The sequence below is a fragment of the Lutra lutra genome, chromosome 9, assembly GCF_902655055.1.
Source record: "Lutra lutra chromosome 9, mLutLut1.2, whole genome shotgun sequence".
NCBI lineage: Eukaryota > Metazoa > Chordata > Mammalia > Carnivora > Mustelidae > Lutra > Lutra lutra.
The window spans coordinates 70,900,667-70,915,824 of record NC_062286.1 but is presented as its reverse complement, the minus strand read 5'-3'; the positions used below and the strand labels follow the sequence as shown (position 1 = coordinate 70,915,824).

Sequence of the window (15,158 nt, the reverse complement as noted above, 5' to 3'; positions counted from 1 at the left end):
CAACAATAAAAAACAACTTTAAATGTTATTTGAAACCAAAAAATAGAAACTGTGATGGAAACAGAAAAGCCATATTATTTTAATTCCACCATTCTAATCTAAACAAACATTGAAGAGGCCAGAGGAAGAGAAAATTAATGATGTATGAATCTAAAAATTCTCATATAATGATAGAAACTGACCAATAAGGCATATTAAAACTTACGCATGACTTCTTTAAATATTAACAACTAAAATTCTTATAGATTTTCCAACTACTCTGGTAAGAGAGATTTGGGAGCTGTTTTTTACCCAGATCACTCTTTTGAAATATCCCTGTGGTGGTTGGCTTATTTTGAACTCACTGGGAACTCATTAAATGAGTTTAACCCCGTTGTTTTCTTATGGATAAAAGTTTTAAATGTCATTATTAATATTAGCTTAATTTTTTCCATGTGTTTGAACATAATTGTGGCTCATTCCAATAAAGAGTTAAATAATAACTAATATGTAATAATGATAGCTAAAATTCCATCAAAGCAAATTACTCTTGGTTACTGTCAGAACAATCTTAGAGCAAGACTTAATATAGTCAGATTTTCATATAACCCCCAGGAATAGTTAGGATATTGTCAATCAATAATATGAAAATGGTACTTTGTAAAAACTACAAAATTTCAAATCCCATGCCTGGTCACAGAAAGTCATGTGTCTTACTACAAACACAGACTTTTTAGGTTTCTCTGGTCTTGTGTAGAAAAAAAAATATATTACATAGACTATTTAAAATCATAAAGACATATTTTAATGATACGTTTAACCAATATATTTGTGAAGATTTTAACATGATTTCAAAGACTTTTTAAAAAAATGCTTCTCTGCTTATATAATTTTTATATATGCCATATTTTTGTATATATTTCTGTGTTTAAACACATATGCACAATCATTTATATGTGAAAAGTACATGTTTTCATCATTTTAAAAATCTTAGTACTCTAGGTCACAGGAAGTTGACCCAATTTTTAAAATAGGGGCTCATGTCTTAACATTTACAGTGTACAATATGTTACATCCTATTTTTACAATGTTTTCAGTTGTATAGATTAAATATTTAGTCCCTTAAAGTTCACATACAACGATTTTAAATAGTCACATTATTTCCTGGGAAACAAACAAACAAACAAACTAATGTTGCGTTCAGATAAAGAGTCTAAGCTGAAAAGTACTATATCTTCCATATGGCAGCTATAGTTATACGCTACCATGCCAGCTATTTCCCTAAGGAAAGTCCAGGCATGCTTAATTATAGAGAGACATCATTACTTAGGAGAAAAACAGGAGTCTTTAATTTCTTGCCTCTGCTGGACTGGGGCAGTTCATTCTGCTGAATCCAGCAAAGTCTGAGTAACACTTGAGCTTAGCTGGTTCCACATACAAGGCCTAGTCTTGTTGGGTCACCCACAACAGCAGCTCCTAAACTATGATCAGTGTTGTTTCTGTTATGGAATGTCATCCACACAGAATTCATTATGCCTATAATTAAATACAGAAAGCCCCGCCTGATGTTAGGGTGCTTGTGAAGCAACTGTTCTTAGAAGCTCCTCCTTTAACTTTAGGACCACCAGATCCCTCCTGGGAACCAACCTAAGAAAGTGCTATTTGAAGTTGCACTGGTTCCTGTAATGTGGCGTCAGTGTATTTCTAATTACAGTCCAGACAGTTTTGAGCACAAGTTACTAGACAAGAGTCCAGGTCAGCATTTTGGCTTGCCAGGTCAGTCTTGTTCTCCTCCCACTTCTTTCCAATAATAGCTTCTCATATATACCAGAAATAGCATAGGGAATACATCTTTCTAACTCTAAGAACTGCTCCTGAATTCAATTTTCGGCAATGTGTTGGGAAGCCAAACTTATCCAAAGAGACACTACCTTCTCATTATGTAATTTCAATTAAATGCCCAGTGTACCATCATCTAAACCTTCAGCAGAACCACATTCTAACTCAGCAAGTCTAAGTGTCTGCTTATGTGATGAGGATAGATCTTTGTACTTGTGCTAAATCACCACGGACTTCGATAATTTCAATAATGTTATCTCCCAGACTTTGAAGAGGATGCAAATTCTGTGTTGCTGGTTTTGTGAAAACTAAGTATTTTCATTCAGGAGATTAAAAACTGTAGTTCTTCAGATGCAATACACTGGGGCTTTACTTCTAGTTGCATTAAAGTAAAATCAACGCATTAAGCATAATATTAATAGAAGGTCAACGAAAGCAGCAAATAAGCAAGTTATAGAAACAAAGTGCAATGAATCCTGACAAGCTATTCTGTTTCGTTATTATTGTGACATTACGAAATGGCACTAAATGTAAGGGTCTGCCACAATCTTCAGTTCTGAAGTCTCTATTATAAGTCAGCCATTCATATCAACAGCAAGCTGACAACACAAAACAAATCCCCAGCATCCACTAGCTGTTTATTAAGTAAAACAGGTTATGTCATATAATGGACAGAGTTGCCTGCTGGGGCAATGGACACACCTGGGCTCGGATTTCAGCTCTGCCATGAACTATGTGCCTTTTGGCAAGGCAGCTTTTCTAATCCACAATTTTCTCCTCTGTAAAATGGGAATTTTATAAAACCTATTCACGTAGACTGTGTAGGTATAAATAAGGTTAAGATGGACAAAGTACACTGTCCAATGCTTTTCACTCAGTAAGCACTAAACAATAATTAGAATAACTTATGATTCTAAACAGAATAATTTCAATTTTTTTTCAAACACAAGAGGTGCTTATGGCACCAAGAAAGGAGGGGCATCTAGTGCACCTTTTGAAATAATTTTATGTCTAATATTTGAGGGGAGAAACCACATATTTTTGTAGATTTGGAGAATATTATGAGAGTTATATGGTTAGACTGGTAATGTTTTTTTTTCCCAATATTAAATTATTTCATTTGTTCAGATTTTACAAAGAAGAAACAAGGAGATGAATGCCCTCTTTACTCAGCTTATCTGTACCAATGTATCAGTGTGTAATAAGAAAACTCCACCAAATCTTATATAAACTATTGGGCATGAATGATTTAAACTTCCTCTAAAATGACCCCAACATAGATTTATAGAAACATGTTTAACATTTTCACTATTAACATTTACAACACTTTAGAGGCATCTACCCTTGCTGCCATTAGATATTTCTTCCCAATGTTCACGTTTTTCTGGGAGTTTTCACCTATTAACTATTCATACTCTGAAATAAGTTAGCCTAAGTTCACAATGTATTAGTTGCCTGATTATGTATTTCTCGATTTACAATCTTGAAAACTGAAATGCAGAGCATCAGTGATCTCACTCTACTTTTAACAGTGATTTGGAGACAATGCCACATCTGGAATTTAGTTGTTCAGACACCTTGCCACATTCTGTTTACCCACACTGTGTAAATACCAAGGCAAGAAAAGGATTTGAGAGAGCACTGCACCCATTCCCATATTCAAGTAGAACACATGGAATCTATGCTTAAAAGAAGTGAGAAAAAAAAAAAAAAAAGCCACGCAATTTCTGAAGAGGTCTAATACAATTATCCAAAAAACCTTTTTCCTCCTCAAAACCTAATTGGGACATTTTAAGTCTTACTATCTAGCAAAGACCAAGAAATTTACCAAATCTTGTGCTTTGAGTAACAGAAAAGGGACCGAGTTGTAAAATTATACATAAGTGCACAAGAAAAAAAGTATATGAGGTTTGTATAATATTGTTTTGTACAACAAACTCTAAACATTTAGAATATGTGCTGAAGTGAACATGAACTGAAAATTTTTAGACCGCAAAAGTGACTTGTTCTTAATTATATCAAAAACACGTGTGCACGTCTTAAAAATAAAGTTTGCAGAGAAATTTCAAACAGCAGCTTTATATCTCTAGAATAAAACAAAACGTTAAGTATCTATGATACATAATTTTCAATGAACATTTATAGGAGTTAAGGTGTGGCCACCAAATGTTTACTGAGAAAGAGATACAGAATGGGTCAATGACTGCTTTTCAGGAACTAGTGTAGCTCAGGGTGCTGCTTCTCACAATACAGCTAAGAAGAGCATAAATATTATATAGTGTTAGTCCTTTCTGTAGTCAGTCAGGAGTCATTTTTTTTTCAGTTTATTATCACACTTTCTCTAAAGGTATCCAAAACTGGAACGTGATTTCACTGGCATATATATAAATTTATGGTAAAAAATATAATCTGTTTATAATAACTGTAAGAATATCTTACTTAAGCTTTTAAAGCTTGAATATATTACCTAGCTTCTCTGCAGATACATGTAAATAACTTTAACTTATAGGAGAGCCTCAAAGACAAATCTTAAATAGAATAGGCCCATTAGATATCTATACCTACACACTGGAATAAATATAGTAAGAATCACTATTTAAATATTGGATTGAGATGAATGAATGTATTAGTTTATACGGAGGGTGATAGTTTTTACAAATGTTTTTGTGTTAAAGGCTTTCTTAATAAAAATTCTGAAACAGAATAAATCAAGAATTAAGTACTTATGTAATATTTTTCTTTATTGCAGCAGTTAAAATACTGAAAGCCTAGAATCAAAATAAACCAATATACACTGTCACAAGAAAGGCATATTGAGTAAGGCTCTTGGAGAGTACAACATAGTATGACATTGCCAGTGGGCTCCAAAAGCCTATAGATTTGCTAGGTTTATCTGGGGAAACTACATGATAATCCACAGAAAGGGTTCTGATAATTTTCACAGACAGAATCAAGCGTTCCTAACAATGAATGCCCTTAGATTTCTATATGTAACCAAACTCACAAGATTCTAACTTCCTTAAAGAAAGAATCTTGTTTTTCCCTATGTTCCCCTCGTTCAGTCTACAGCTTACAGTGGGTGTTTAAACAAATTTTATTAACTGACAAACAGAAAATAACATTTTCTCTTTTACTCCTGCCCCCTATCAATGTGTTTCCTACAGTGTGGCCAGAGTGACATTTTTGAAGTATAAATTTGACACGTTCCACACTAAAGTCTTTCCATTATTTTTCCATCACACTTACCATAAAGAGTCAAATCTCTGATATGGTCTCGAAGGGTCTGCAAGACCCGGGCCTACTCCTCTAAGACCTCCATATTCCAGGGCCTTCTCTCAGTTGCTTGAATATGCCAGGCCAACTCCTATACCAGGCTTTTGTAACTAGTATTTCTCCTCTACATTTACATGGTTTGCTCCTTCTTGTCTCTCAGATTTAAACCTCAATCTTCAGGGAAACCTTCTTTGATTAGGTTAGTTCACACTATTTTAAGTTCTCACAATACAATGTATTGTGTATGTATCTTGTCTTCCAAAATGCATACCACCATTTTAAATTTCCATTTACTTTTTAAATAATTATGTCTCCTCATTGGAATTCAAGGTCTAGCAAAGTAAGAACTATTTCTGAGAGTTTACTCACATTTTTTTTACCTGAGCCTACTACTCAGACACATAAAAAGCATTCAATCATTATGTGCTGAATAAAGAAATGAATGCAGAAATGACTGAGTGAATATGGTTCTCTATCTGATCACCTTAGTAAAGTCATATAAAGCATGGGCTTTATTAAGTGACATCTATCATACTACCATGTTTAGTAATATTTAGTAACTAGCCATTGTAAGGGTATGTGTTTATGTCCATATAAATAGGGAAAGTAAATAAAAGTGACACTGAAGAGTCTAGTATGAAATTTTAGTATAAATGACCCTAAAATACATGAAACCTGGAAATCATTTTTAAAAGCATAACTTTACTTCTTATTGATCAGCTTTTTATTCTCATTTTTAAGCTAGACAGCCATGAAATTCACTAATTCTTTTAAGCTGCTAAGAAACTATTAGTCCTCTTAAGTAGAGACTTATTATTATAATAATAATGGTCCTGGGGCACTTAGATGAGCATGATTCACTGAAAAAGCTCTGTACCCCACAGGCATCTATCATTCAGGAAAGATGACATTCTTGGATACTTGAGTTCTGAGGCTCATTTTCAGGGTCAAAGAACGTAAGTGATATATAGGTTAGTTCTATCTCATCAGCCATTTATACATATATTTTTTGAATAATCCCTGAACCTGAAAAAATATCAACCCTCATAAAATGGAAATCTCATTCAGCAGAGAAAATATCGGGCTCTAGAATGAGAGTGCCTGCACTTGTACGTGGGCTCTGCCACTAACCTGGTCCTGACACATAACCTTTCTTGTGCTCTCTTTCCATCACTACATAAATAAATAAATGAAACTTGCTAGGCTTGAATAAATTAGAGTAAGGATGAAACTGAGCTCGTTAAATAAAAATATTCTAGAAAACCATAGATGCAGAAGTTGTTGCAAGACATTCTGGGCCAGAAAAAAAAAGAGAGAAAGAATATTATTATTGCCTTTTTAGTAGTTCTGACTGTATTTTTAATATGAAGGCAACTAAATAATATTAGACTTTATTAAGTTAAAAAAGAAATTGTGGTTAGAAAAAGATACAATTTGAATCTTATTTAATGTTTGTTTTAATTTTTTTCTCTAAATTTTCTCTAATGAATGTGGATTTGTTTTCAAATTAGTTTTTAAAAAGGATGTGGCAATCAGTGTAAATACTGGCTAGAGGCAGGGCTCTGCTCATACTTCATCTGAATAGAAACCACCTATCCCTGGCCATCAATACGTGATTGGTGTGGGGAGAAGCATCCATTCTCAATTAATTATTTAACAGTCACTTGACACACATGAAATAGAGAAAATACATAAAAATGGAGCCAATCCTTCTGGGTAGATGGACTCTGCCTTTATCAGTCCATCTCCCATTTCTGTGATAATGAAAAGAATCCAGCCTTTTGTTTTCCTTTCATGACTAGTGGTGATCTTTGCACTCCGTTTTCAGATCAAATTTTCAAAACGAACCAATGCTCCAGAACCATCCTGATGGATTTTCTTTTCTGAATTGAATTACTGTAAGCATCAGGTACTATACTGCTCAATTATGTATCTCGGTAATTCCAAGTTCTTCCTTTTATGGAAAGAGCCTATCCACTGGCAAAATAAAATGCATTTCAGAAACATTTAATTCTGCTTCTCTTCAACATATTACTTTTGCCACGCTTTCTCCACTCTTAAGTGTTCCTGATTATGCATGATCCCTGGATCCCTACATTTAAAATGCACAAGAAAATAAAAATTTTAATTTAAAACACCCTCCCACGCAGAACAAGCTGTCATTGTGTCATATTTGTTTCCTAATTTAAGGAAGGAAGTTATATCTCAGGCGTCCTTCATTAAATTTTCTGCTCTGTATTTTAAAGTGGCAATGGGATATGTAGAGCAATTCTTCCCATAAAAAATGTTCTACTAAAAAATATATTTCTATTAATCAGTGAAGAGAGATAGAGCTTCAAATTATAATATAGCAAATCATCATATTTACCAGCTACTCCATTCAAGATTTACAATTAAATTAGATATGGGAGAGGAAAAACATGTACTGTTTTATTTTTGTAAAACCTAACTATAAAGCCTGGTACTAAATCCATGGAAATTTACTGGCCAAGCTGAAGTGCAGTCTAGCCCATGGAATACACAGTCTTCTATAATTACTAAAGCCAAAACAAAATGAAAACAAAAACCTTCATGAAGGCAGAGAATAATCACACTTTACTTTTTTTTTTTCCCATAAACCCATGAAGGCTACAGAACTCTTCTTTTTCTGAAGACCAGCTTTTTCCTTCCTAACAAACTCCCTTTGCTGTTTAAACAATTACAAATTTTATCAAGTCTTCATTTCTCTTCAAGTCAGATGAGAGAGAACTGCCAAGTCTAATAAGATTTACAAGGGCTAGTTCCTCTTAGAAGTGTCAGCAAAAAAGCAAAAAAAAAAAAAAAAAAAAAAAAAGAGCAGGAGAAGACATTATACAATAAAATTCAGCCACACATACAGCTTTTGTCCTCACAGCTTTCAAAATCAGATTTAATAATTAATCTATTTAAAAACAATTACAGCCATAAATGTCATTTATCCATGTGCTGTCTTGATTTGACCCATGCACTATCTACTTTAAACCTTGACACCTCTGTTGCTTAGCCACAAATATATCCATGCTTCATCTTTTTCATATCAGTCACTTTCTGGTTGCAGGCTTTTCGGTATTTATACAGTATTTTTCCTTGGTCATTGTCATGGAGCAATATTAGAGACACAAGAATGAATTTTATTAAGGGGAGAAAATAAAACTTAGGTATGATTTTTTTTTTTCATTCCACACTTTCAATCCTTAAAAACAAGAGAATTTACAGGTTGGCCTCCACTACTCATATAAATATCATTAGCTAAATGTACTCAGAAAATCTCTTACAATTCTTCATATTCATCCCTTGTTTATTAGCCTACAGAAGTTTTCCAGTCCAACAACATCTAAATTTCTGTGTTATTTATCTTTCCAAGACATCTGCTAATTAAGAAATATGTTATTTAATCTCTAACATTTCTAAATATTAGCTGACCTGTGTCCCACTTCAAGAAATCACAGAAATCACATAATTTTTCCTAAACTGACAAAAGTTGGACTTGGACATAACCAAAGAAACTAACATTAATTCCAAGAACCCTCCTTCCTCTAATCCAAAAAACCTTCACATGTGCCCCCCTCCCACGCCCCTTTTTCCACAACTAGGAGCAGGACTTTCTACTTTACTTATAAAAGGCAAAGCAGTTCCTATGAATCCTGTTCCCCCCCTTTCTGTCCTTTACCATGAATAACAAACGTGGAGATTCTCAACCATAGTGAACCTCTCCTGCACTTCATTCTTCACCAAATGTGTGCCCAATCTTCTAGATGCTTATCTGCATCTTAGGGGGAACACCTGTGTGTTACAGACTCAGAGGTGGCAGAGGAAAGCACAGCAGTTGTTCAGGCGAGCCATGGCCCAATTAAGTTGGCGAGCAGCCTGACAAAGAACCCAAGGAATCCTAAGAGGAGAGGTCATTCTACTTGCCACCTGTCAGTAAGCGGGGTTGGCATGAAGGGTTCCCAGGAGAAAACTGAACCCGGAAATGGGGCCGCTCAACCATTAAGAGAACGCCAAAGGAGGAGCCGTGGGAGGTGATAAGGCAGAGAGGCCAAAACCAGGTCTTCACCTTGACGCTAGCTGAAACGCACTGTCAGGAAAGGAAGACCCCATGCACCAGCAGGGCCCCACCTGCCTCGCCCTGCCTCCCCGCGCCCTGCCCAGGCCGAGGCCCCCGGTGGGTCAGGCGTCGGGCCTTACCTTGGCTGCAGTCCTTGCCGCGGAAGCCGGTTCGCGAGCAGTCGCACACCGCCTGGTCGTCCACCACGGAGCACACGCCTCCGTTGAGGCACACCCCGCCCTCGCCCTCCTCACCAGCCTCACACGGGCTCCCCCCGCCGCTGTTGGGCGGCTCGTCGTCCAGCTTCACCTCGCCGCTGTCCACGGGCAGCGCCTGGGAGGAGTTGACCCTCACGTCGCGAATCCACCCTTTAAAGGGCTCGCGCTCCCTCACAGAGGCCAGCGTCAGCTTGAGCGCCGCGGCGCGCAGTTCCGGGGGCAGCCCCCCCACGAAGAGCCCGCTGAACACCGTCATGTCCCTGCGCTTCGACTTGACCTCCACCCACTTGGCCTCCACCTGGTCGATGAAGAGCGTCGTGTTGCGGAACTGCCGGCGGATACGCACGTTGTGCCATGCGCCATCGTTGACGGGCGTGTCAGCCAGCAGCGTGGCCGGCTCCGCGCAGAAGATGGAGAAGCTGAGCTGCAGGCGGCCGCCGCGCGTCAGGATGAGCTCCAGGAAGTCGCAGAAGCCCTCGTCGTCGAAGTAGAGCACTAGGCCGCGGGCGCTGCGCGTCTTGAGCTGGAAGCTCATCTCGCTCTCGCAGCAGGCGTTCCACTTCGGGAAGCGCGTCCACTGGCCCTCAGCGCCCGGGAACTCCAGCCCGCTGCCCAGCTCTGCCCAGCAGCCCAGGAGCAGCAGCGAGAGGCACAGGAGAAAGCAGCCCCCGCGCTGGAGAAGCGCCGTCCCCATGCTCGGGGCTGGGGTGCGGCGAGGGGGTGCCGGGGCCGACAGGGTCAAAATGGTCCTGGACACCGTGATGTAGAAATGAGGGTCCGGAAACAAGTAGGGTAAGGGGATGGGCAGGAGTGGGAGGGATGCACCCTCCTTTATCTAGCTCTTTTTTTCTTCTTCTTCTTCCAGCAACCCCTCCCTCTCTCCCGATAGTCCCCTCCCAACTGGAAAACGTAGACCCCAGTTGTACAGGGCAGCAGCAGATCTTCCAGACCAAAGGGAGGATACACTTTGGAAGCAACGTTCTGGAAAAGGCGTTTAACAGAAGGTCAAAGGAAGTTACTTATCCATCTGAGTCCGATGACCTAGTTCAAGGGCATCAGTGGTGTCAACAGATGCTTCACTCTTCAAATACTATCATCTACCAGGTACCATCAGTGGTACCCGGCAAAAGCGAAGCAGTGAGACTGTTGAGAAGCAAATACTTCTCAGGGAAATACAAGAAACCAGCAATGAACCAGGATCCTTGGATACTTGTAAATGCCTCAAGTGTTTCTCCTCCAGATGTGCTGTCCCAAACCAGAAGGGAGAGAAATGTTCCTTGCCTCTTTACGGGCACCACTTAACCCCTGAGTAGCTTCAAAGGCCTGCTTCTTCTGTCCTATCATGGGCTTCCTGCATCACTGTAGCCAACGCAGAATTCCTTATGCATGGCCTCACAGGCTGGATTTTACTTCTCTTTTTCCCTCCCCAACTGTAAGTTTCGAACCCAGAAGCTGTGGAATAGCCAGAAGCTGTTAGGTGTCACAACAGCTCCTCTTCTTTCCTCTCTCCCTCTGCAAGGCCAAGCTAAGATGCCAGCATATCAGTTTGTTGTGTGTTGGTGATGCATTTTGGTTTTGTCTTTTTATAAGGACCCAGAAAATCTGCAGAAAATTAAAATAAAAATTAAGTTCTAAAGTCATTTATAGTATCATATAAATCATTATTCAGCTCAGAAACCAGGTAAATAACCAGAGTTCTTAGGAAACCAGAGTTAACCTTACTGGAAGGGGCTTGTTCGTCCTGATCTATCAGGGGAGACCAAATGTCTCCTAATAGTTAATATTGCACTTTTACAATCAATCATTACCCCCTTGCAGTTTATTATAACTGTTAATAGGTAACCCTCTCAGAATTTTATAGAGATAGGTTTATGGTTATCTTTTACTTTTTCTGAGAAAGTTTAATTTTTAAAATATAAGAAGAAGAAAAGACCCTTTTAGGGACTTCTGCTTATTATGTGTACTGATAATATGGACAATAAAAATACAACCTAGTCAAAACTCAGTTAATACAGATTTTACAACAGGCAAGGCAGATCAAACTGCAACTGGAAGCTGCTGGCTTGGATCTGTATAGCATTCTCACCATTTTATGTTTTTCACAGAAAGAATATCGATAGTTTCTTGGGATTCTCTTTTAAATTTCAAACAGTATTTTCCTCCTTTTATTAAAGGAATAATCTGTTATAGGAGAAGTCATCTAACTGGAGTCCTATCTATTTGGGGTAGCATTTATGTCTCAATTGCCATAATATTAACTCCTTTAAAGATGGGTAAAGTATTTAATATTTTGCCAGCAGTGATCTTAACTCCTCTTCAAGTCCTTATCTAGCTGTCAGTTCTTGGAATTTGTGTGGTCAGAACAGTAGTTGGCATGTGTGTCACCTTAGCTGCTATGCCTCCAGAATGCTAGAATATAAAGTCATATCTTTGAATCGCTCACTATAAAATTACCTCTTTATTTAACTCTAATCTGACAGGTTCCGGAATTGGTATAGAAATCATAACTAGCGAGTAGCTTTTAAGTCTTTTTTTTTCCCACCAAAAACATTACTCTCACATTTTGACACACACACACACACACACACACACCCCAAAAAAAAAAAGAAAGAAAGGAAAAAAAACACACAAATGGTTCATCTGGTCATGTCAAGCAAACACATGCATTTCCCTCAGCTTTTCCCACTATACTACACCACCCCCTGCACACACATATACACACACATTTATTTCCTGGACATAGAAGCTCACTATCCAATTAACACTTTTTTTTCCTACAAGCTGAAACTAGCAGTAATTTATGGCACCGCATTGTGCTGCTGCTCCTCCATGGAGGGAGCTGAGAGCATTTCTCTTCAGTACAGAGCAATCCCTACAGGTGTCAGCTGAGAGCCACCACCAAGCCAGGGGATCCCACTTCAAGTTCCTCCCCAGATGAAATTGATGACTGGTTCTCTCTTTTTCAACACAGATACAGCACAACACATACATACACATACACATTGCCCAGTAGAAATAAAAAAGACATAAAAATCTCAATTGCTTATTTATTATGGCTGATACATTTCACACCATCAGCAATCACCAGCCATATCTTGTCTACTTCTGTGCCAAGCCCAAAGAAAGGTGGTCTTAAAAATCATCCTAAGATAGCATATTATTCAATATACTCTCATTTTTTAAGTGGACTCGGACATCTGCCAATTTTTCAGTCATTTGCAAAATAAATCTGGAATTTTAAGATCAAGAGTAGTGCTTTGAAACCATCCAGAAGCTTATGTGTTAGAAAACCTTTGTGTGTGTGTGTGTGTGTGTGTGTGTGTGTGTGACTCAACTAGGGTCGATTATTTTATTAATTAATATTATATGGATCACAAAACCTTTCTTCACCCCCTCTCCTGCCCTCCTCCACTAATGCACACCTTGACAATTTTTTTAAGGGATAGAGAGTGGGGGTAACACATATATTCTTACCACTGGGGAGGTCAACTGACTCTCCCAGTTCTTAGAGGAAGCTCATTGTGTGTGAGAGAGTATCTGTATTTATATGGAGAAAGGATTCTCTCTAGGTGCCGGAAAAACCTGGTGAGTTCACAAATTAGAGGATGAAATAAAAGGATCTGAAAAACAACCTAATGCAGCTAAAGGAAGAAGCGCTCTAATTCAAAAGCAGACTAACAGCCTCATTAATCTTTTCTTTCATTTCCAGAATCAAATTCATTCCCAAGCCACTGGAAGGATCAATACAGTATGCTCATCCGCTGCAGTTGCATTTATTTTAATATGTTTATAACACACATACACATATGCACGCGTATCTTTCCATGCATCCTTCAATACATGCCACCACAAAGAAACTGAAATCTTTGGGATAATTTTTAGAAGTGCCTTTTCCCCCCTCGCTTTTACAAAGTCCCTCAATACCAATGCACACCCAAATTCTCCCTGGCTTTCCCGCCCAGTCTCTAAGCTCCATCTCTAATACCAGTGCAGTTTCTTGGAGCCTGGAGTCAACTGCACAAATTAAGGGCTCATGGGGAAGAGAAATAAAGATGTAGATACAGATATATTTTATTGCTTTGGTTTCTAACTTGTCTGTTTTCTTTCTTTTGCCAATAAATCACTGCATTCAGCCTTTAAGTTACTACCTCAGTTCCACCATCTCATCTTCTTGCCATCTATTTAAAAAGCTTCATGCAAAACAACGAAGATCTATACTCCTCCACCCTCCCACCACCCATCCTTCCTTGTGCATTTGTGGCAGATCCTGGCTCAGTTACTAGGGGGAAATATATCCTTCTCCAGGTTGCCTCGCCCCATCCCCTCCCCCAACCCAAATTGAGCTTCTTTACCTGCCCGGTTATTCCCCTTAGCTCGACCCAGAGCCTGAAGCATGCATCGGTCAAAGCGAATTTCCTGAGGTCTGTGGATAAGGCGACTGCCGCTGCCTTTTCAGAGGCGTCAGGCTTGAGCGTCTATCTCCAGGAGTGCGGGAGGGGAAAACAGGCAACGGAGGGGAGCAGGAGGAGGAGGAAGAGAGGGAAAGAGCTGGGAAGGAGGAGGCAGTGGTGGAGCCTGAGAAGGCTGGGTTACGTGACGCCGGGTGCTGTCCTTCTGAAAGAGAAGGGCGGAGCTGAGCTCTCCGCAGTACCATGGAGAGCGGCGGGCCGTCCTCAGGCGAGGATACTGGTGGGCTCGGCCGGCGGGCACAGCCCCTCCAGGTCGGGATGCTGCGGAGGGAGGTGTTTATACCTTTGCTTCGTCCCTTTGCAGGGGAAGCCCGATCCTGGAGGCGGGGACCTGCCGCAAGAGCTTCTAACTTGTCACCACCCGCCCTCCCCCCGAGAGAGAGAGAAAGAGAAAGAGAGAGAGAGAGAAAGGGAGAGAACCGGAGAACCACGTAGCCTACTGAGCATGCCCAGGCCCCTGCTAGACCCACGGAAACCTGTGTGGAGATTCCACTTCTCCTGGGGTTCAGTCGTGATTGGGCGAGGGTACCTGAAAGGGTGCCAGGGAAGAGCTCGGCAGCTAAAAGGAAGGGGGCAAGGAGTCAGCGATTAAGATGAGCTCTGGTTTTACTTGCGCGCTTTGGTCTCCTGTTCGGAACCCTTGAAAAGCTGCAGCTTTTCGAGGAATGCAGGGACAAGCAAGACTCACACAGTCGCTGGCATTTCCCCCAGATCCAACGTCCCTGCCCCACCCCTTACTGTGGACCTAACCTGAGTGATCTCTTCAAATCTTCACGATCTGCCTAGGCTGTGCCAAGAAGACGTGAGAGGGACCCACCCGGCTAACGCGCCAACTTGGAGACCAGACTCAAGTCTGTCTTACAGGGTGCTTTCTGCGACAGCCTCTTGTCTTCCCCAGCTTTCCGTGCTCGCCTTGGCTACTGGCATTCTGAGCTGAATCAAGTTCTCTGTTTAACTCTTGTCTCCGTCTCCTCCTTTCTTTTGCAGCTGGTAAAACCTGAAGGAAGTGAAACTCTATGGGAAGCTCTAACCAAATCATTGGGCATGCCCAGTAGGCATTGCTGGGTTTGGTGACAAAGGAGTTAACTCTCAGAGAGCTTGCAGAATAGGTGGTAAAAAGTCCGAAGTGTGTGGCTTTAAATTACAGTTTGAGTGCTATGGACATTTAAATTCCTAACCCTATTATATTCTTAGCCTGGGTTAGTTTTAGAGCAGAAACAGCAGACATATTTATTTCAACACCACAACCCTAACAGCTCCAGCCTCAAATGCTGTAGGATAAGACTATTTTCTGCCTCTAGGCTCTATAAAGCA

The 15,158-nt window shown here is 39.9% G+C and overlaps 1 protein-coding gene across 28 annotated transcripts in view; it reads right to left on the bottom strand.

The window, feature by feature from the left end:
• NRXN1 (neurexin 1) overlaps nt 1-14,104 on the bottom strand; it is a 1,204,011-nt gene extending 1,189,907 nt beyond the window's left edge. For 17 of the 28 annotated variants that reach the window (XM_047745939.1, XM_047745942.1, XM_047745953.1 and 14 more), the window contains exons 1-2: nt 13,728-14,103; nt 9,298-10,977 (exon numbers count right to left, since the gene is read on the bottom strand). In XM_047745939.1, the coding sequence (XP_047601895.1) occupies nt 9,298-10,069 (772 nt within the window). In that variant the 5' untranslated portion in view covers nt 10,070-10,977; nt 13,728-14,103. Of the gene's footprint in view, nt 1-9,297; nt 10,978-13,727 lie in introns of all 28 variants that reach the window. The other 11 variants (XM_047745932.1, XM_047745934.1, XM_047745950.1 and 8 more) reach the window with 1 other exon arrangement.
• Between the last annotated feature and the right edge of the window lie 1,054 nt (nt 14,105-15,158).